Source organism: Cnephaeus nilssonii, assembly GCF_951640355.1.
Source record: "Cnephaeus nilssonii genome assembly, chromosome: 21".
Taxonomy (NCBI): Eukaryota; Metazoa; Chordata; class Mammalia; order Chiroptera; family Vespertilionidae; genus Cnephaeus; species Cnephaeus nilssonii.
In genome coordinates, this window is record NC_137092.1 from 31,401,387 (window position 1) to 31,421,191 (window position 19,805).

The window sequence follows — 19,805 nt, forward strand, 5'->3', positions numbered from 1 at the left end:
AAACCAGTGGAGGGAACCCTGGGCCAGGAAGGAGGGAGCTGTCATTTCGCTGTGCAGGGCTTCCATTCTACTCACACAGGCAGCCTGCTATTTGCCCTCTCCACAGCGGGGCACCAGGAATCATGTGACATGGCCCGGGAGGGAAATACAGGCGAAATGAACATCGGTCAGCTTTATTCTTTCTGCTTCTGGGCCAGCTCTTGCCCCGGCTGCAGAGGAGGCCAGAGGGAGGCCAGAAGGCTCATTGACAAAGGACCAGAGCATGGGATTGCCAACATGGGGAATACGGCGTGCTGTGGGCTGGAGCGCAGGGAGAGGGCTCGCCTAGCCCCAGTGGTTTGCAAATGGTGCTGTACAAGGAAATCGCCACGTTAAAAAGTACCGATGCTTGGCCTTTGTCCCTGAGATTCTGACTGAATTGGTCCTGTTGTTGGTATTTTTTTTAAAAAAACTCCCCATATGATTCTGGAGCACAGCCAGGGTTGAAATCCATGGAACTGGAGAGGCCAGGGAGGCCTGCGAAGGAGGTGCCATTGGGGCTAGCAGGGTTTCGTGGGTGCACAGGGAGAGAAAGGTATTCCAGGCAGAAAGGAGAACATCAGTTAAAGCCAAAAGGTGAGGGAATAAGGGCTGGTGGAGGGTGCCGCTCCGGAGCTCAGCTTGGCTATGCTGTCAGGAGGGAGTGATGAGAATGGAATAAACATACAGGTCCTTGAATGCCAGGCTGGGGGTGTTGGGCTGAATTTGGAAGACAATTAGCACATAATAGCTATTCTATTTTTATACCTTAATGAGTCTAGTAACGATTCATCATGCGGTCCGTTAGCCAAACAACCTCAGTCATAGATTGTTGCAATAGAAAGCTCGACAGGGCCCACCAACTTCTCAAATCACAGTTTACCAGTGAGGGTGTCTGGGGAACTTCCGGGTGCTGCTTTGCACTGGGCATCACGGAGGGGTGTCCAGGTGCAAGGAGTGAGTTTGTAGAAGCCCAGCTAGAGGAGCAGAGCAGACGCACACGCATGCACACACAGGCACCCCGGAGGAGCTGGGGTCTGAGCTGGACCCTGAGTGGTGGACCTAGGAGAAGGTCAGAGGGAAAGGGCAGGCCCATCCTGGGCCATTCCCTTGGTAATCCTTCCTAATGACCGACGGCCCCTCTCCTAGGTCCACGATGCCTGTGTCTGCCAGCACAACACGGCCGGCTCCAATTGTGAGCGCTGTGCGCCCTTCTACAACAACCGGCCCTGGAGACCTGCGGACGACCAGGACCCCCATGAATGCCAAGGTATGACTGAGTGGGGTGCTGGCCCCTCTGGGCCTCAGCCACCTTTCCTGGGACACAGGGAGGACGGATTCTTTATTATTTACATTTAGTCTTAATTGCACCGCTGCAGTGTAAGGTCTCCTTGCTCGGTGGGGATGGAGAGAGTGTTTGGGTTGCAACCTCCGTGTGCCTCCCCATCCTTCTCCTCAGCCAGGCTGGGAGAGATCCTTGCTCTCTGGCCTCTTCACTTGCCCTCTCCTGTGTAGATGTGTCCGGTTTCCTGCCTCAGCTGGTCCCCGAGAGTCAGGGCCTTTCCCTGCATATCTGAGGGGAAGGAACAGGGGTCCCCAGTCCAGGAAGAGGCAGTGACTCAGCAGGAGACCCGCAGTGGCAATGGGGGAGGGTTTGGAATGGACCATTCAAGGCCCTCTCTCTTGGACCCAACACGGACATGATTCTTGGGTTAGTCCCCACACTTGGGGTCAGGAGGCCCGAGTTCTCACTCTATTCTGCTTTGTGACTGGCCATATAACCTTAAATAAATGACACAAATTTCCCTGGGCCTCAGTGTCCTCATTTCCCAGACCCGAGCCTGTTGTCGAGTTGTGAGGGATGCCAACGAGGTAGCAGGGGCTGTGCTCTGCAGATGGCCCAGCATCAGCCCTGGGAACTCCTTTTTGCAGAGTGTGATTGCAACGGCCACTCAGAGACGTGTCACTTCGACCCAGCCGTGTTCACCTCCAGCCAGGGGGCGCAGGGAGGGGTGTGTGACAACTGCCGGCACCACACCGAGGGCAAGAACTGCGAGCGCTGCCAGCTCCATTACTTCCGGAACCGGCGCCCCGGTGCCCCCATTGAGGAGACCTGCATCCGTGAGTTGGGGGCTCCCCGGGTACCGTCTGTCCACGACGCCCCATCTGTCCCTGGGGACACACAAACCCACAGGAAGACTTGGCTGTGTGTCAGGATTGTGGGCCATTGTTTTAACTTAGCTGCGCGCTTGCTTCTAAGCAAGTGGCCTGGGCCACTAGTCAGTTGGTCCATCAATCATATGTAACCCTTCTTTTGGGCAGAGGAGAGAAAAAAAAGTAAATATCAGACACAGTTCCTGCTGTCGAGAAGCACATACACTGTTTGGTAATATAAACCATACACACGGGAAAAGGAGGGGCACAGCCCTGTGTCTTTATATAGGTCACTGCCTTTACATGCTATAATGTGGTTTGCTCCATATTTTTCCATTTTCCCCAAACACTGAGAATCCCTCCATGGCAGGGATTATAGCTTGTATCCTTGGGACCTCGTACAATGACAAGCAAAGAACTGATGCTCAAAGAATGTTTAGTGAATGAAGAAATGAATGGCATGTAAGGGAATGAATGCCCAGGGGTGACTTGACTCGGCCACAGGTCCAGGGGTTCATGCGGGAGAGAGCAGGCTGGACGGAAGCCATCGGCGCAGGTGGGGTTAATCAGGAAAGCCGTTCTGGAGGCAGGGAGTCTGTGTTCGGAAAGGCACGCGAGAGGTCTCGGTGTGGTGGTGGGCCACTTCCTGTTGATATTATTTATTTATGGGGAGAGCGAGAAAAACTTGAGTTTGACTTCTGTTTCCAGCACTTTCTTGCTGTGTGACCCGAGTACATTGTTTACCATCAGTGAGACTCAGTTTCCTCAGCTGCACAATAGGGACGATCATCTCCACCTTTCATGGTTATCCTGAGGATGACCTAGGCCCGTGGTCGGCAAACTGCGGCTCGCGAGCCTCATGCGGCTCTTTGGCCCCTTGAGTGTTCTAACGACACTTCTTCAAAATAGACTCGCCCAGGCCGAAAACCGGCTTCTGCGCATGGGCCACGAAGTTTCAATAGCACTGTATGTGGTATTTTTGTGGAAGAGCCATACGCAAGGGGCCAAAGAGCCGTGTGTGGCTCGCAAGCCGCGGTTTGCCGACCACTGACCTAGGGCAGCATGCCAGAGTGCCTGGCTCAGTGCATGGTGCACAGTAGTTGTTCAGTAAATAATGTGACAGAACCTGTATAGTGCTTAACACCTGCCAAGCCCTGGTCCCTGTGACATGTACTCATTCATTCCTCAAAAGAAGCCTCTGAGGAATCAGGCGCAGAGGGTTTAAATAGCTCTACTAAGGTTGTCAGATTGCGAGCCAGTAAGCGGCAGAACAAGGGTTTTCACCAGGAAGCCTGGCTCCTACAGTGGGCTCATCCCTCTCTGCTCTTCTTTATTCCTCCTGTGGTGGCCGCTTTTGTCTCTCAGCCTGCGAGTGTGACCCGGACGGGGCAGTGCCGGGGGCTCCCTGCGACCCAGTGACCGGGCAGTGCGTGTGCAAGGAGCATGTGCAGGGCGAGCGCTGTGACCTGTGCAAGCCGGGCTTTACAGGACTCACCCACACCAACCCGCAGGGCTGCCACCGTGAGTAGGGGGCCCAGCCTGGCATGGCCTGGGGCAGGCAGGCTGCGTGGAGCCACCAGATCCATGACTTAACCTGCTCACTGTGCGATGCCTTCCAGCAGGTGGCAGCACAGGCCCAGTTTGGATGGTGGGACTGAGTCAACCAGTGGGAGGCAGGGCGGGCAGCCCAGCGGGCAGGTGCTGGGACTGGTGGCCTTATGAGTCAGCCAGGTTATCTGGAGGGATCGGCCCTGCCTACTTCTTCTCCAGGCTGGGCCCCTCCTGGTGCATGTTCTCTGGGGGTGAGCTTTTGGTGGGCTGACCCCCAAGCTCAGCAGCCTTCCCTCCTGCAGGCTGTGACTGCAGCATCCTGGGGTCCCGACGGGACATGCCATGTGAAGAGGAGAGCGGGCGCTGCCTGTGCCTGCCCCATGTGGTGGGCCCCAAATGTGACCAGTGCGCTCCCTACCACTGGAAGCTGGCCAGTGGCCGGGGCTGCGAGCCGTGTGCCTGCGACCCAAACAACTCCCTCAGCCCCCAGTGCAACCCGGTATGTGGTGGGGGTGACTCCGTGGGCCCCCGAACAGGAGAGGGGGGTCTGTCCACCAGCACATCCATATTCCCTCCCACTGCCCTTCTGAGCCTTTCCAGAGTCAGGCTGGGCTGCTCTGTCCCCAGCGCCTTTGGGAGGCCACCCACTCTTACTGAGATTTGGCTCTGGAAGCTTCTATAATTAGTTTCCATTCCCAGAGCCCTCGCTGACGTCAGTACCCAGAGCTGTCCAGGTGTGTGATTGACCTAACTCTCACAATTGAGCAGTGAGCTCCCTCTGTGGCTGGGAGCATTGGCATTTACCATTCGCCACCTGCAGGGCCATCCTGGGCTGAGACTTAAGAGCTTGTCTCTGAGTGGAAGCCCTTGTGTGGGGCCACACCAGGGGGGTTCTCCGAGGCCGGGGCTCCAGGGAGGTTCCCTCATGGTGCCCCCTTCCCCTCACAGTTCACAGGGCAGTGCCCCTGTCGGGAAGGGTTTGGTGGCCTGATGTGCAACGCTGCAGCCATCCGCCAGTGTCCCGACCAGACATACGGCGATGTGGCCGGGGGATGCCGAGGTTCGTGCCCGAGGAAAAGGGGGACATGGAGGCTGTGGCGGGATGAGCACGTGGGTGGGCCCGTGGTGGGGGCCCGTGGTCTGGGATCTGGGAGGATGTCACGTGCTTCATGTGGTGTGGGCCCTGGGGGCCCCGGGAGAGCACAGGCTCCCCACTGCTCCAGCAGCCGGCTTGGCTTCCCAGCCCTGGGCCAGGGACATGGGGTTCTCCCTGCGTCCCCATGACAGGAGGGTGTCAGAGCCATCTCCAGGGCTGCAGCCGGGAGGGACTACATTTCGTCCCTCTTCCTAGATGGAGACAGTGAGTCCTGAGGGAAAGGAGTAATTTGCTCAGAAAGTCCATTTGACAAGTGGCCACGCTCGCTCGGCCTTCCTGAGTGACGGGGGCAAGTCACCCCCTCTGCAGGCCTCAGTCTTCTCCTTTGGGGAAGGGGCACTCGGTACCTAACCTCTCGGTGCCTCAGTTGCCTCATCTATAAAAATGAGAGCAGGAGGGTGGCCAACTGTCGTGGAGCGGCTGTGAAGGTTAAGCGAGTTCCTGTGTGTGTGGTGACCTCGAACAGTGCCTGGGACGCAGTAGGTGCTAAGACAGTGCTGGCTTTGGTTGCTGGCGTCACCATGATTTTATTCTGGTCTCTCATTCCGAGTCAGAAAGACCTCCTCTTCCGACTCTCCCTCCTAGACCCCTCTGTCTCCCTGACCCCGGCCTCCTTCCTCCTCCCCAGCCTGTGACTGTGACTTCCGGGGGACGGAGGGCCCAGGCTGTGACAAGGCCTCCGGCCGCTGCCTCTGCCGCCCTGGCTTGACCGGGCCCCGCTGTGACCAGTGCCAGCGAGGCTACTGCGACCGCTACCCGCTGTGTGTGTCCTGCCATCCCTGCTTCCAGACCTACGACTCCAACCTCCAGGAGCAGGCCCGGCGCCTCCGCGGCCTCCGCAATGCCACCGCCACCCTGTGGCCCGGGTCCGGCCTGGAGGACCCCCGCCTGGCCTCCCGGATCCTGGATGCAAAGACCAAGATAGAGCAGATCCGGGCGATTCTTGGCAGCGCCCCAGCCACCGAGCAGGAGGTGGCCCAGGTGGCCAATGCCATCTTCTCTCTCAGGTAATCCTCTCCCTGCCAAGCCCTGAGAAGAATTAGGTCACAGGGCCTCACACCAGGGCGCCCCAGTCTTTCATCGAGCGGGTAGAGCCCTTTGCTGTTTACAAAGCATTTCCACAGACTCTCTCTTTTAACTGTCACAACGGCCCGTGTGGTTGGTGTGATGAGTGTCATCACTTCCATTTTTCAGGTGAGGAAACAAGCCCGGGTAGATGAGATGACAGAGCCCTGCAGCCACAGGTGGGGGGCAGGGGAGGGAAGACGGGGGGACTCTGAGCCCAGGCCCGAGCCCAAGCCGGGCTTCTTTCCCGTGCCGGGCCTGCCTGGGAGAGGGACTCAGCTCTGGATTAGTCACCCGGCGGGCGGAGGGCATCCGAGAGGCAGGGGATCTAAGAATAACTTGTCGTTTTCTTTGGAATGGGAGCGGTCCCACCCACACCCCTCCTACCAGCAGAGGCGCCTTCTTAGTGAGATTTGGCTCTCGAAGCTTCTATAATTAGTTTCCATTCCCAGAGTCCTCACGGACGTCAGTGCCCAGGGCTGTCCAGGTGTGTGATTGACATAACTCACAATTGAGCAGTGAGTCCGTAGGCGTTTGGTAGGCACGGACGGGTAGTCCGTGGATGGGCGGTCCAGGCCCGAGCATGGGAGGCGAGAGGCCAATCTCTGAAAGCTCTGTGGCTTGGGTCTGGGCGGGTGACCCCCTTCAGGTGCAGACAGCCAGCGGGCAGCAGCTGTAGGAGCTCAGGGGGCAAGTGTGGCTACCGAGGGGAGCCTCGGTGCCTCAGTTACACAGGTGGTGGCTGAGGTCAACCTGTAGGGACCCCAGGAGGAGGGTCGGGGTGCCCCTTAAGGGAGCCAGCTGTGGGCAGGTGCAGGGGAGTCGGGAATGTCAGGGTCACAATCAAGGTGCAGGGGAGTCGGGAATGTTGGGGTCACAGACAAGGTGCAGGGGAGTCGGGAATGTTGGGGTCACAGATAAGGTGCAGGGGAGTCAGGAATGTCGGGGTCACAGTCAAGGTGCAGGGGGGTCGGGAATGTCGGGGTCACAGTCAAGGTGCAGGGGAGTCGGGAATGTTGGGGTCATAGACAAGGTGCAGAGGTGTTGGGAATGTTGGGGTCACAGACAAGGTGCAGGGGAGTCGGAAATGTCGGGGTCACAGTCAAGGTGCAGGGGCGTCGGGGATGTCGGGGCACAGCAGTCAGGGAAGGAGAGGTTTTTCTGGACCTGCCTGCAGAGGGAGGGAGGGAGAGAGGTTAGGCTGCCCTCCCAGCCTCTGCCCAGCAGAATCCTCAGCCTGTGGCGGCCACGTCCCATTGCCTTTGCTGAAGGCCTCTCTGTCTTCCTGACTTGGTAGCAGTTTCTCCAAAGGGAGGGCTGTTTCTGGGGAGTCAGCCCCTCCTCTATGTTAGTGCACTCCTCTCGCATCTCAGGCGGACCCTGCAGGACCTGCAGCCCGCTCTGCCCCTGGAGGAGGAGACCTTGTCCCTCCCCGGAGACCTGGAGACGCTGGACAGGAGCTTCAATCACCTCCTCGTTCTGTATCAGAATAAGAGGGAGCAGTTTGAAAAGATCAGCGGTGCCGACCCTTCAGGTGAGGAGGGGGAACTTAGCCGTGTGCACGCCCACACCACACCTCGCCTCTTGCTCCTCCATCTCCAGACCTCCGGTCCAGGGTGACTCAGTTTCCCTCTCCTCTTCCCACAGGAGCCTTCCGGATGCTGACCGAAGCCTACCAGCGGTCATCCCAGGCCAGCCAGCAGGTCTCGGACAGCTCCCACCGGCTGCTCCAAGTCAGGGACAGCCGGAGAGAGGCTGAGAGGCTGGAGCAGCAGGCGGGAGGTGGAGGAGGAGCCGGGGGCCCCCAGCTCGCAGCCCTGAAGCTGGAGATGGCTTCCTTGCCTGATCTGACGCCCACCATCAACAAGGTGAGGCATGGCATGGAGCCCCACTTCCCAGAGGCCCGGTCCCAGCCTGTCACACACCAACTACTTGTATGCATTTCCTGTTAGGGCAATGTGAATCTACCCCACTCCCCCACCCATCCTGACCCTTGGCCCCTCACGGTGTGCTCAACTGTTGCCAAGGAAACAGATTTCTGGTGCCCAGTTGCCATGGAGATGTCTGGCTCTTTGTGTGGGATGGGAGTGGTTGTTGAGGAGCCCTGGGTACCTCTGATGGCCCCTCTCTGCACAGCTCTGTGGGGGCTCCAGGCAGACACCTTGCACCCCAGGAGCGTGCCCTGGTGAGCTCTGCCCCCGAGACAACGGCACAGCCTGCGGCTCCCACTGCAGAGGCACCCTCCCCAAGGCCGGTGGGGCCTTCCGGACAGCGGGGCAGGTGGCCGAGCAGCTACGGGGCTTCAACGCCCAGCTCCAGCAGACCAGACAGATGGTAGGTGCGACCAAGGCGAGGTGGGCACCCGAAGGAGTGGGCAGAGAGGACAGAGTTCCCTGGGGAGGGCAATTCCCTTTTTACAGACCAGAGATGTCCCCTGACTTGTCCCGGGCCGCACAGCAAGTGAGAAGTAGACTTCGGTGCCAACGTTTTGGGCTTTTTAAAAAAAACCTGACTCCACATCACTTTTCTCTGGGACCAAACTGAGTTAGATACAAATGTTTCCCAGGCAGATCTTGGGTAGCGGGTGTCCTCAGAACCCTGGGGTCTGCGGGAGGCTCTCCTGGGGTTCTGATGATCGCTGACCTGGAGCGCGTGTCTGCAGATCAGGGCGGCCGAGGAGGCCGCCTCGCAGGTGCAGTCAGATGCTCAGCGCCTGGAGACCCAGGTGAGCACCAGCCGCTCCCAGATGGAGGAGGACGTCAGGCGCACGCGGCTCCTCATCCAGCAGGTCCGGGACTTCCTCTCAGGTGAGCCTGGCCTTTGCCCAGCCCTGGGCTGATATTTCCACTCCTGCTGTCCTGGCAGGTCAGCCAGCCGCCTCCTTCCCTTGCCTCCAGGCCACCTGGGCCGGGCCCTGTCAGTCCCCTGGCTGGCTGCTCCCACCTCCCCTCCGGCTCCCTCAGGCCCGTCCTCAACAAAACATCTTTAAAAAATGTGTTCGTGGGATCCCACTCATGCCTAAAATCCTCCCCTGGCTTCCCCTTGCTCTTGCAATAAACTCCCAGCTCCTTATCGTGGCCTCTGCTCACCTCCGGGGCAGGCGGCCCTGTGTCTTCCTGCTTTGCTCACTGACGACCTTGAACAGGCCAGGCTCCTGCCTGTCTCGAGACTTTTGCTTGGCCTTTCTCTGCTTGGCGTGCTCGCTCCAAAGCTGCAGATTCTTGCCCTCCAGGTCTCAGCTTAAATATCATCTCCTGTGCGGGGGAAGGGGGAGGGCTTCCGTGGTTGTCCTACCTGGTCCACCCCTCCTTCCCATTCCCCTTTGGCACCTGACCTTCAGCACGTTGCTCCGAGCCTGTGTTCTAGAATCCATTCATCCAGGAGTGAATTGTTTGTCTCCCCACTGGACTGTAAACTCCAAAGGGCAGGGGGCTGTCTGTCTTGCTCTCTGTGTCGCTGGCACCTAGGATAAGGCCAGACACCCAACGCTGGTTGCATGAATAAGTGAACCAGAGCCCCTCCCACGCCACCTGGGGAGTGCACAGTTCCCTGGACGGGACGCAGGAACCTGGTGACTTTGGGCAAGTCGCTCTTCGCATTGCCTCCTCTTTTGCTTCTGCACACTGGGATGGTAGTATTTCACAAGTGTATTCCGGGGATCGAGTCACTGATGTAAAATGTGTTTTGAAAAATTAAAGGTGCCCCAGGAATATGAGTTGATATTATTAGATTTCTGGTCCCCGCCAGGGAATTTGCTTGGCTGGGAGCCTTGTTAAAAGGAGCTGAGGGCTTGGTGTGACGACAGTGGTTCTTCTTGCTACTATTGAACTGTCTTTGCTCCAAACAGGCTGAAGCCTCCTCCTGAGAGTTGATATTGGGTCAGAGAGGGGCAGAAAGGATCCCTTGAGGTCCCCTGGCTTCTCTGGGGTCATGCTGGAGCCGCCCTCCCAGGGAGCCCCAGAGTGGGGAGAGAATTACCTGGGGATGCAGGGAGATGGTGCCCGACAAACATGGACAGAGGGGCAGGGCAAAGTTTGGGGCTCAGACTCAGACCAAGTCTGTCCTCAGGGTGCAAGGCTCACATGAACAGCAGGGAGTCACGGGCTGGGGGGCCCCTTTCGTCCTCTCAGTTATACTTGTGTCTCAGGTCAAGTCCTATTACAGAGCCAGGGGCAGAGAGAAGGAGAGGCCAAGGACAGTTCTCAGTCTCCATGGCAGGGTCTGGTCTCCAGAGTCCTGGTGCGGCAGGTATGGGTCTAGCTGCAGCTGGCACTCAGGGTCACAGTGTGGGGGCGGAGACCTTGGGGAAGAGGGGTGTCGCCTTTCCTGGATCTTCAAATGGAACTGACAAAACAATAGTTCAGGTTTACTGAGTTCTTACCGAGTGCCCGGCATTGTTCTAAGTGCTTCCCATGTATTACATCATTCCATCCCAACTGCCTACCGCTCTGCCGATGAGGACTGTAGGCACAGAGAGGCTAAGTAACTTGCCAATGGGCATCCAGCTTGGAGGGAGTGCAGAGGACTCATTTTACTCCGTAGTTCACATGGACACACAAGCATGAGCACACACACAAGCATGAGTGCACACACATACAACTCTTGCCTCCTTGCCTTTGCTAATGTTTTTCCTCTCCTTGGATTGTCTTCCCTGCCCCTCTTCTCCTTACCTGCTGATTCCTACTCATCCTCTAGGAACTCTCCAGGTATCTTACTCTCTAGGAAGCCTATCCCGGACCCCTTAGATTGGGTCCTAGGGCCCCAGAGGAGTTCAAGTTCAGGGCAAACCATCTGGGTAGGTGGGTGCCCCCTTCCCTTCCCGACCGCGTCAATAGCAGTGGAATCTATAAAAGTGAACAGGGAGAGATGGGGAGGGGATGCTTTCTCTGTGCTTCTGAGCTTACTCTCTGATCCAGAGATGGTTTGTAAAATTCTTGCAACTTGATTGTTTCATTTCATCCCTTCAGGTTGGGGATGGTTATTCCCATTTCACAGATCAGGAAACTGAGCTGAGAGAGGCCATTTGCCTTGCCCCAGGTTGCTCGACTAGCAGTGGGGAGGCCTGGGTCTGGAGCCCTTGCAATCATTCGTTCACTCTGCAAATACCGAGTGTCCCCACTTGCCGGGCACTGTGCTAGGGGCTGGGGATAGAGCTGTGGATGAAACAGACCCTGCCCTCATGGAGCTCAGGTTCTAGTAGGAAAAGAGACAGAAAACCAGATAAAGGAGCTATGTGTTGGCATGTGGATGGTGATAAGGCAGGGAAAGATAAGCAGAGAAGGAAGGTAAGGAGGGTCAGTGTAGGGTGGAGGTTGTGATCTGAGATTGGATGGCCAGGGTTGGCCTCTCTGAGAAGGTGACCTTTGAGCAAAGACCTGATCATTTTCATCTGCCTTTGCCAAAAGGAGCACTCTGGTCTGAGGGGGAGCACGTGGAAGGAGTCGTATTGCCAAGGGAGCAGTTCCAGTTCCTGGCCGCCCTCCCCAATTTAGGGCTGATTATGTTTGTGCTCCGGGCATTGTGCAGGACCAGCTGTCTGGCACCACCTCCTTCTCCCCAGCCTGCGGTTTCCTGTGCCACCAGACACTTAGTTGTCACAGCTGTGCCGACAGTCACCTTCCCACATTCCGGAAACCCTCCGAGAGTGGGCCGCTGAGTGTGCCTGAGAGGGGGCAGCAGGGCCTTGGGGCACCAGGCGAGATGCCCCAGCGGTGCCCCCGCCCCCATGGGTGCCGCTCAGCCCAGAGAGGCCTCTGACCTTGGGGGAGGTGGCGGGGCTCTCCCAGTCTGACCACCGGCTGCCTTCTAGACCCTGACACCGACGCAGCCACCATCCAGGAGGTCAGCGAGGCGGTGCTGGCCCTGTGGCTGCCCACAGACTCGGCCACGGTCCTGCGGAAGATGAATGAGATCCAGGCCATCGCAGCCAGGCTCCCCAACGTGGACCTGGTGCTGTCCCAGACCAAGCAGGACATTGCCCGGGCCCGCAGGCTCCAGGCCGAGGCCGAGCAGGCCAGGTAGGGCCCTGGGCCTGAACTCCTCCTCCCTGCCCAGGATTGGGCTGGCGTCCTGCTCCCCAAGTCTGTTGCTGGAAGTGAGAGAAGAAGCTCTCCGAGTCAGAGGGGTGCAGGGGGGCTGGGAGACAGGAGGGGGTGCTCACTGTGGTGGGGGATGGCGACGTGAGACACAACAGAACTTTACTCAAGATGACCCTTGCCTTCCACATGGGAAACCGTGCCCACAGGGTGTCTCTGACATAACCTCCCATTCATCATGTCTGCTGGGTGGGGGCCTGGCATGGAAAAGCTACTGAGTTAGTTCCCCCTTGTCTTGGCTGGGAAGAATATTCTCTTGGACTGGCGAGTGGGTAGAACCACTCGCCTCTTCATTCCTGTTCACGCATTCTCTCCCCTCTGCCCTGTTGGCCCCAGGAGCCGGGCGCACGCAGTGGAGGGCCAGGTGGAGGACGTGGTGGGGAACCTGCGCCAGGGCAGCGTGGCACTGCAGGAAGCACAGGGCACCATGCAGGGCACCAGCCGCTCCCTTCGGCTCATCCAGGACAGGGTTGCTGAGGTGAGCTGTCATGGCCTCCTTCCCTCATTTTGGGGATGAGCAAACAGATTCAGGCACAAGGCAGAGAAGATGCCAGAAAGTGACCTGGATGGAATCCGAGTCGGGGCCCCGAAGAAGGAGGGTTGTAGCCTTGAACCCGGCTTTGGGCCTTGGAGACAGGTGCAGCAAGGAGTGGGGTCGCCGAGCTGGAGAAGGGGGAGGCCGGATGCCCTGGATAGACCGGGGACTGGGAGGGGGCGGTAGGGGTGTTCTGGTTGGAGAAAGCTGTAGCTGCCTGGTGCGTTGGAGAAAGGAGGGATCAAGACCACAGCCGGTGAGACCCACCACTGAACCAGGTCTCCCTCTTTCCACAAAGGTCCAGCAGGTGCTGGGGCCAGCGGAAAGGCTGGTGACGGGCATGACGGAGCAGCTGGGCGGCTTCCGAGCACGGATGGAGGAGCTCCGCCTCCAGGCCAGCCAGCAGCGGGCACAGGCGGCCCAGGCTCAGCAGCTCGCGGAGGGCGCCAACCAGCAGGCGCTGAGTGCCCAGGAGGTACAGAGAGGTCACAGTTGGCCCGAGGAAGCGCAGCAGTGGGGGGCTCGCGAGCAGGAGAGGGCACTTTCTAGGAGATACTTGTACACTTTGTAGGACCATGGGCTCAAGAGCAAGTAGAGTGACAGTTATTCTAGAATACCAGAAGGGGCTTCAGGATTCACCCAGATCTGGCCAGACATCTGAATTCTACTCCTGGCTGCCTGGGTCGTAGCTGACTCAGACATGTTGGACACCATCTAGTCCAGTCCTTCTCCTTTTGCAGATTAAATGGTAACTTTGTCCAAAGCAAAGCTCATCTGCAACGCAGGTGTCTTTTCTTTTTTTAATTCTTTATTGTTGAAAGTATTACATACGTCCTCCCCGCCACCCCAATTAACCCCTTCCAGCCCTCCGCCCTTGCCCCAGGCCTTCAGCACCCAATTGTCTGTGTCCATGGTTATGCATATAGGCACACAAGGTCTTTGGTTGATTTCCTTCTACCCCCCCCCCCCACGCCCACCCCTGCCTTCCCTCTGAGATTCTGCACTCTGTTCCATGCACAAGGCAAGTCTCTTGACATCCGATCCAGAGCTTGTCCCTGTCATGGCTGCCCAGCCCGGACACACTCTTGACTTAGCCTAACCTGAGAGCCTCCTCTCTTTCTGGCCAGTATTAGACCAGAGAGAAGATCAAAGAGCCATTCTCAGTGTACCAGGAACGTTAGTACTTAGTCCTGGTACAATGGCCAAGCTGCCAAATACTACTGAGGGACAAGTATATGCCCGACACTGTGCTGGAGGTGAGTGGGAAGTGACAGGGACTATAGATGAAGGGAGGGACATTCAGAAGAAGTTTAAGATAGCTTATGGCCTAGGTTGTTGTTTTTTTATAGGCAAAACCAATCCATTCGGGATATTAGGTGGTGCCTTATTCCTCAGTGTTGATTTGGATGACATCAAGTGCTCTAGCCAAAGGCCTTTAGGACTTTGGATGATGATGATGGTGACAGAGAATGTTCTACCTTTTTCAGGGATTTGACATAATAAAGAGAAAATATGCGGAGCTGAAGGAACGGCTGCGTCAGGGCCCTGCTCTGGGAGAGCAGGGCAACCGCATCCTGAACGTCAAGATGGAGGCAGAGGAGCTGTTTGGGGAAACCATGCAGATGATGGACAGGATGAGAGGTGAGTGCTGGTCCCACCCCAGGGCTTCTGAGGCTCAGTCTTGTTGGAGCTCTCGGTGCTAAGGGAGCGAGGTCAGTCGCAAGTTCCTGAGCACATAGTAAGTATGGGCCACAATGGTGGGGCTGTGGGGGAATGTAGAGATGTTCATACGACGTGGCCTGTTTTCAAGAAGCTTGCAATCCAGATGTAACCTCTCTTCCTATTATACACGAGATGCATGGCACTGTATTTAATAGCATACAGGGGTCTATGATAGGATCCCAAATAGTAAGAGGTCTGGGGATTCAGAGACTAAACAATGTCAGAGAAATGTTCAGTAGGGATGGTCAGAGCAGATCAGATTAGACATGGGCCTGAAGGATGTGTAGACATGGGAGAGGCTGTGAAGAAGGGAGGTATCTCAAGACAGGGTGGGCGGGAAGGATGAGGCATGTTCTGAAGATGGGGCAGGAGCACCCAGCAGGAGAGGAGGGCTGATGAGGCTCAGGGTGGGATGGAGAGAAGTAGCAGGGGTCTGTGCAGCTGGGTCTGTGTGCCTGGCCTCCATGCCAGGACGGAGGCAGACTCAGCCCTGGAGGCTGTAGGGGACCTTTCAAGGGTTTCAAATATGGCAGAGGTGTAATGAAAGGAGCTTTCGAAAGGGTTCCGAGTGTCTCAGAAAGGAGGACAGGGATTTCCAGGGACTAGGCTCTGTCTCTAAGATGTGATGCTGATGGGGTCATTGCACAGGTGTGCCAGCGCACACCTCAGTTTCTCTGAATTTCAGAGAAACAGACAAAAATCTGTTTAGCTAACCAGGTGGATTCTATAGAGAAGGTTGGGCTGTTGGGTCAACAGTAAATAGATGTGATCAGCCAGATCTTAGGCTGAGGTGAGAGGAATTGACCTTGATGGAGGAGCCATGGGCTGGGTCAGTGGGTGCCTGGTCTTGTCCATTGATGTTTCATATGAAGATAAAGAATGTGCTAATCAAATCTGTGTATAACAGATAGTGAATACACTAGATAAGAGAACCAGTGTTTTAGGCAACCTCAGACGTCTAAAAGGATGGGCTGAAACACCATGAAGTTAAATAAGGAGAAAAGTTATCTTCCCTATGGCCTCATTTGGGCCTAAACCCACAAGGACAGCACAGGTGAGGCCTGGCTTCTCAGTGGCTAATGTAATGAAAACACTTATCATTAACCAGTAAATGATAAGCACGTGTGAGTTGTTACTCACCTGAAAATGACTTGAGTGCTGAGTAACTGTAACCTTGACATAAGTCAGCCATGCCTTGTTACTGGCAAAGAGTGAACACATATAAAGCAGCCAAAATACATACTGGCTCAGGGATGATATTAAAAATATTTAGAAACGATGTAAGTGTGTCATGCACTTAACAATCAGAAAAAGCTCAGGTTGTAGCCTTGGGACAGCCGTTTAGCTGCTTGCAGGAATTTACCTTTAATTACAAGTTTATAGGATGATCATGCATAGGGGCCCTAAGGGTGGGTACTGGGAACAGGCCAGCAGCTGTTCAAATGTCAATATTTTATCAGCCCATAGGCCCACATGAGTGCTCACCAGCTGAATGTCAGCCCAGGAACAACCTTGTCGCACTCTGCTGATAGGATCTCACCTGGGGGTGGTGTTCAGTGGTGGCTGCTACACCTTCAGAAAGGATAGTGACAAACCAAACATCAGGGGGAGAGTGACCAGGGTTGGGAGGTAGGGAAGGGCTCTATAAATACATCGAATAAAGAATGGATGAAGGAATTAAGGAGGTTTAATCTAGAGAAGATGAGCCTCAGACATTTGAAGGACTGCAATGTGGGAGGCAGAGCAAATATATTCCTATACCCCCAGGAGATAGACCGGGAACGATGGGTATAATAAGCAAGAAGTGATCAGATTCTGGCTTAATGACTAGTCTTTTTTTATTTTTTAAAATATATTTTTACTGACTTCAGAGAGGAAGGGAGAGGGAGAGAAAGACAGAAACATCAATGATGAGAGAGAATCATTGATCGGCTGCCTCCTGCATGCCCCCCACTGGGGTTGGAGCCCGCAACCTGGGCATGTACCCTTGACCGGAATCGAACCCGGGACCTTTTAGTCTGCAGGCTGACACTATCCACTGAGCCAAACCAGCTGGGGTGACTAGTCTTTTTTTAAACAACTAGAGATGCCTAATGTTGGAGCCTAGGAAAGCAGTGCACTCCCTCCCTATTCCTGGAGAAGCCCAGCTGAGGCTGGGTCTCAGCTCTCATGAATGTGGTAAAGGGTCTCCTCCTAGGGTGACAGGAGAGACCGGCTAGACTAGGCCACTTTGGAGTCCTTCAGATCCTCTATGCACAGCCTGGTGGTGGTGGTGTGCAGAATGGACTGCAGGGAGAGGACTGGATTTATCCAGAGTGGCATTTTGGGGAGAAATTCTGGTCACTCAGCCAGCTCTTCACCAAGGGGCCCACTTGAGGATCATTGGTGGGGTGGCAGCTCTCTGGGTCCAACAGCAGCAGGTGCTAATCTTGGCATCAGTGGCCTCCCTCACTAGTCTGGGACAACTGAGGGAGCCCAGAGCAGAGGAGAAGGGTAGGGTCCATGGGATAAGTGGGGCAAAGGCTTCCTGGGTCTGGCCTCTGCCATGTTTGTTTCTCCAACAGTGGGATAGGGTTGGAGGGGCATGGAGCTCCCCAGAAGTGATTCCTCCTGCAGGTGCTGACTCTAGGTGGGTGGGAGGAGAAGGAAGGGTTGGGAGTCTTTGGGGGGGGGGGCGGTCTCACCAGCCCCACCTCCTCCCCCTGCTGTTCCATCTGCCCTCAGTCATGGAGTCGGAGCTGCTGCAGGGGAGCCAGGCCATCATGCTTCGCTCCGCGGACCTGACGGGGTTGGAGAAGCACGTGGAGCAGATCCGCGACCACATCAATGAGCGGGTGCTCTACTACGCCACCTGCAAGTGATGCTCCAGCTGCCAGCCCCGGCCCCACGCATCTGCCCTCTTTTTTGGGGGGGGGGGCGGGGGAGTAGGGGGCGCAGACTGGTTTGGAATGCTTTCCAGCTCCTTGCATGCAGCCGAAAGCACCGCCTGGACCACCCCTGGCGTGCAGCTAATAGTACTCTGGGCCACAGCTGAGGCTGAGCGGATGGGACAGCCATATGTGAGGGACAGAGATGGCAGAGATGAGCCATACCCTTGTGACCAGGAGCTCTCAAATGGATGGAGGTAGGCTGGGCAGTGTCCTTGCTCTTCATTCTCCCTTGAGGCTGAATCCTGGACCAACACAGAAACTTAACCCAAATGATGTACAAGTGAAAAGGCCCAATAAAACCTTTGGAAAGGAGCCTGGAGGTTCAAAAGGAGTCTGTCGCCCATAAAGTGACGCTTTGTCACGTGTGTCTGCCTCCCCAGGCCTGGTGGTGTAGGAGGTGTCGGCTGCCCCACGCTGCTCCCCAGCTTGCTCATCACCCAACCTCAGGGAGACCCGGCCCCTTTGTCCCAGGGCCTGGCAGATTCCATCCTCGAGAGAACCAAGGAGCCATTTTGTCTTTGAACAATGACCTGATTTCACGTTTGTAGTTGAGGAATAGAAATCCAGAGAAGTGAAGCAAGGTGCCCAAATTCACATGGCTTCTAGAAGCAGCACTACGACCAGAGCCTCTCTGTTTTGGGATCTCACAGAGAAGTTGTAATGGACGTGTGTGTGTGTGTGTGTGTGTGTGTGTGTGTGTATGTGTATGGGGGGTGGATATGGAAATGGCATGAGTGTTTGTGTGCTGCCATAGCCCAGGCACTGTGCTAGACATTTATCTATAGGAACATCTTGATCGTTATTAGGCATACTAGTGGCCCAGTGCACGAAATTCCTGCACATTAAAAGGGAATTAGAGGAAATATCTTAATATTGCTATTTGCCCTCTCTCTATAATAGAAGTGTGAGAGATGAAGGGAAATTAGTAAAATGTATATGAAAATAATATGTAAGTTTATTAATAAACTAGCGTTCCCGTTGCAGGAAAAATCCTGCAATAGGGTTTCCTGCTACACTCTACCCCACCCTGCCTGCTCTCCTCCCTTGTCCCCCGCCCCGCGATCTCCGCCAGCCCCCCTGCTTTTCTAACTTCTCCGCCAGCCCGCTCTCCTTCCTTCTTCCCTGGCCCCGCCTCCGCTCCTCCCTTCTCCCCCGCTCCGCCTTCTCCGCCAGCCCCCATGCTTTTCTAACTTCTCCGCCAGCCCGCTCTCCTTCTTTCTCCCCCGGCCCCGCCTCCGCTCCTCCCTTCTCCCCCGGCCCCCCCCCTTCTCCCCCGGCCCCGCCTGCTCAACTTCCTTCTCCCCCGGCCCCGCCTCCGCTCCTCCCTTCTCCTCCCCCCGCTTGCTTGCTTCTCTGCAGCTTTGCTCCCTTCTGCAGCTCTTGGCTTCTTTCTATGCTGTCGCGATATGCAAATTAGCTGCCATCTTTGTTTGGATAATTTGCATATTCGTCCTGATTGGCTGGTGGGCGTGGCTTGGGCGTAGCGAAGGTGCGGTCAATTTGCATATTTGTCTATTATTAGATTAGATAAACAGTAACAAAAGGATATAACAACAACAGAGGCATGATATAAAAACAACAAAAACATGATATAAAAACAACAGTGATGCAAACAATGACTGATAAAGTGATTAAACTTATTCTAATATCTCCCGTACACCACATTAAGAGTGAAAACACTTTCAGAGTGCTTGACTAATTTCCCTTGTGATGAAGTATTTAGAACTTTAACGTCACATGCTCTTCGAACTTGAGAGAAAGCAACTTATAACTGACCATGTGCGAAAACGGGTTCAGGTAGGAATATTCCTACTCTGTCTAGAGTTTGTCCTTGTGATTTATCAACAGTCATGGCAAATGCTGGCATCACGGGAAACTGTCGTCGAATCAATTTAAATGGGAGGCCAGTGTCAGATGTGGACAAATCAATTCTTGGAATCAGAACAGCCTCTCCCTTTGCAGATCCTGTTAATACTTCAGCTTCGATAATGCTAGGGCGCAATCTTTTGATAATAAATCTGGTACCATTACGAAGACCCCATTTACTATTAAGATTTCTCAATAGCATGATGATTGCACCCACTTTCAATTTTAATTTATGACACAGCATTCCCGAAGGAGTAATACTATTAAGAAATTCGATGGGAAAATTTTCCTTTTAGCGTCATCTGTTGAGTCAATGGAATCATCACTCAAATATGTGTGAAAATCTCCATTAAGTATATCCAAAATTTCTTCATTTAATATTTGAACGTGCTCATTTTTTGGACAAAGAATCGAACGTTTAGATATATTTTTAATATTATCTATAGATATACTATTTTCAAAGGTAGCTTCAATAATAGATCCATTACAAATCATTTCACAGGGGATTTCAATAATATCCATTCCTAAATGAAAACTGCTATCGGGTTTGCCATCTCCAAGTTTTACTAACCATTCCCTATAAGCAGAATCCTCTGATCTCATATTTGTTGTAAGAGACAACTTTCTGGAACATCCCCAAACATCACAGTACTTTAAACTCATTTGTATTATGGCCAATGGCATAGCATGTGGCATAATGCTGAGACATTGTT

The 19,805-nt window shown here is 55.0% G+C and overlaps 1 protein-coding gene across 3 annotated transcripts in view; it reads left to right on the plus strand.

Moving 5' to 3' along the window:
- The window catches only part of LAMB3 (laminin subunit beta 3), a 95,920-nt gene extending 78,040 nt beyond the window's left edge, over positions 1–17,880 (plus strand). For all 3 annotated transcript variants that reach the window (XM_079761945.1, XM_079761943.1, XM_079761944.1), the window contains 15 exons: positions 1,168–1,288; positions 1,951–2,139; positions 3,538–3,693; positions 4,026–4,222; positions 4,672–4,783; positions 5,508–5,886; positions 7,318–7,478; positions 7,592–7,812; positions 8,081–8,278; positions 8,607–8,751; positions 11,754–11,961; positions 12,376–12,517; positions 12,873–13,049; positions 14,062–14,215; positions 17,021–17,880. In XM_079761945.1, the coding sequence (XP_079618071.1) occupies positions 1,168–1,288; positions 1,951–2,139; positions 3,538–3,693; positions 4,026–4,222; positions 4,672–4,783; positions 5,508–5,886; positions 7,318–7,478; positions 7,592–7,812; positions 8,081–8,278; positions 8,607–8,751; positions 11,754–11,961; positions 12,376–12,517; positions 12,873–13,049; positions 14,062–14,215; positions 17,021–17,157 (2,697 nt within the window). In that variant the 3' untranslated portion in view covers positions 17,158–17,880. The remainder of the gene's footprint in view (positions 1–1,167; positions 1,289–1,950; positions 2,140–3,537; positions 3,694–4,025; positions 4,223–4,671; positions 4,784–5,507; positions 5,887–7,317; positions 7,479–7,591; positions 7,813–8,080; positions 8,279–8,606; positions 8,752–11,753; positions 11,962–12,375; positions 12,518–12,872; positions 13,050–14,061; positions 14,216–17,020) is intronic.
- Positions 17,881–19,805: the final 1,925 nt, after the last annotated feature.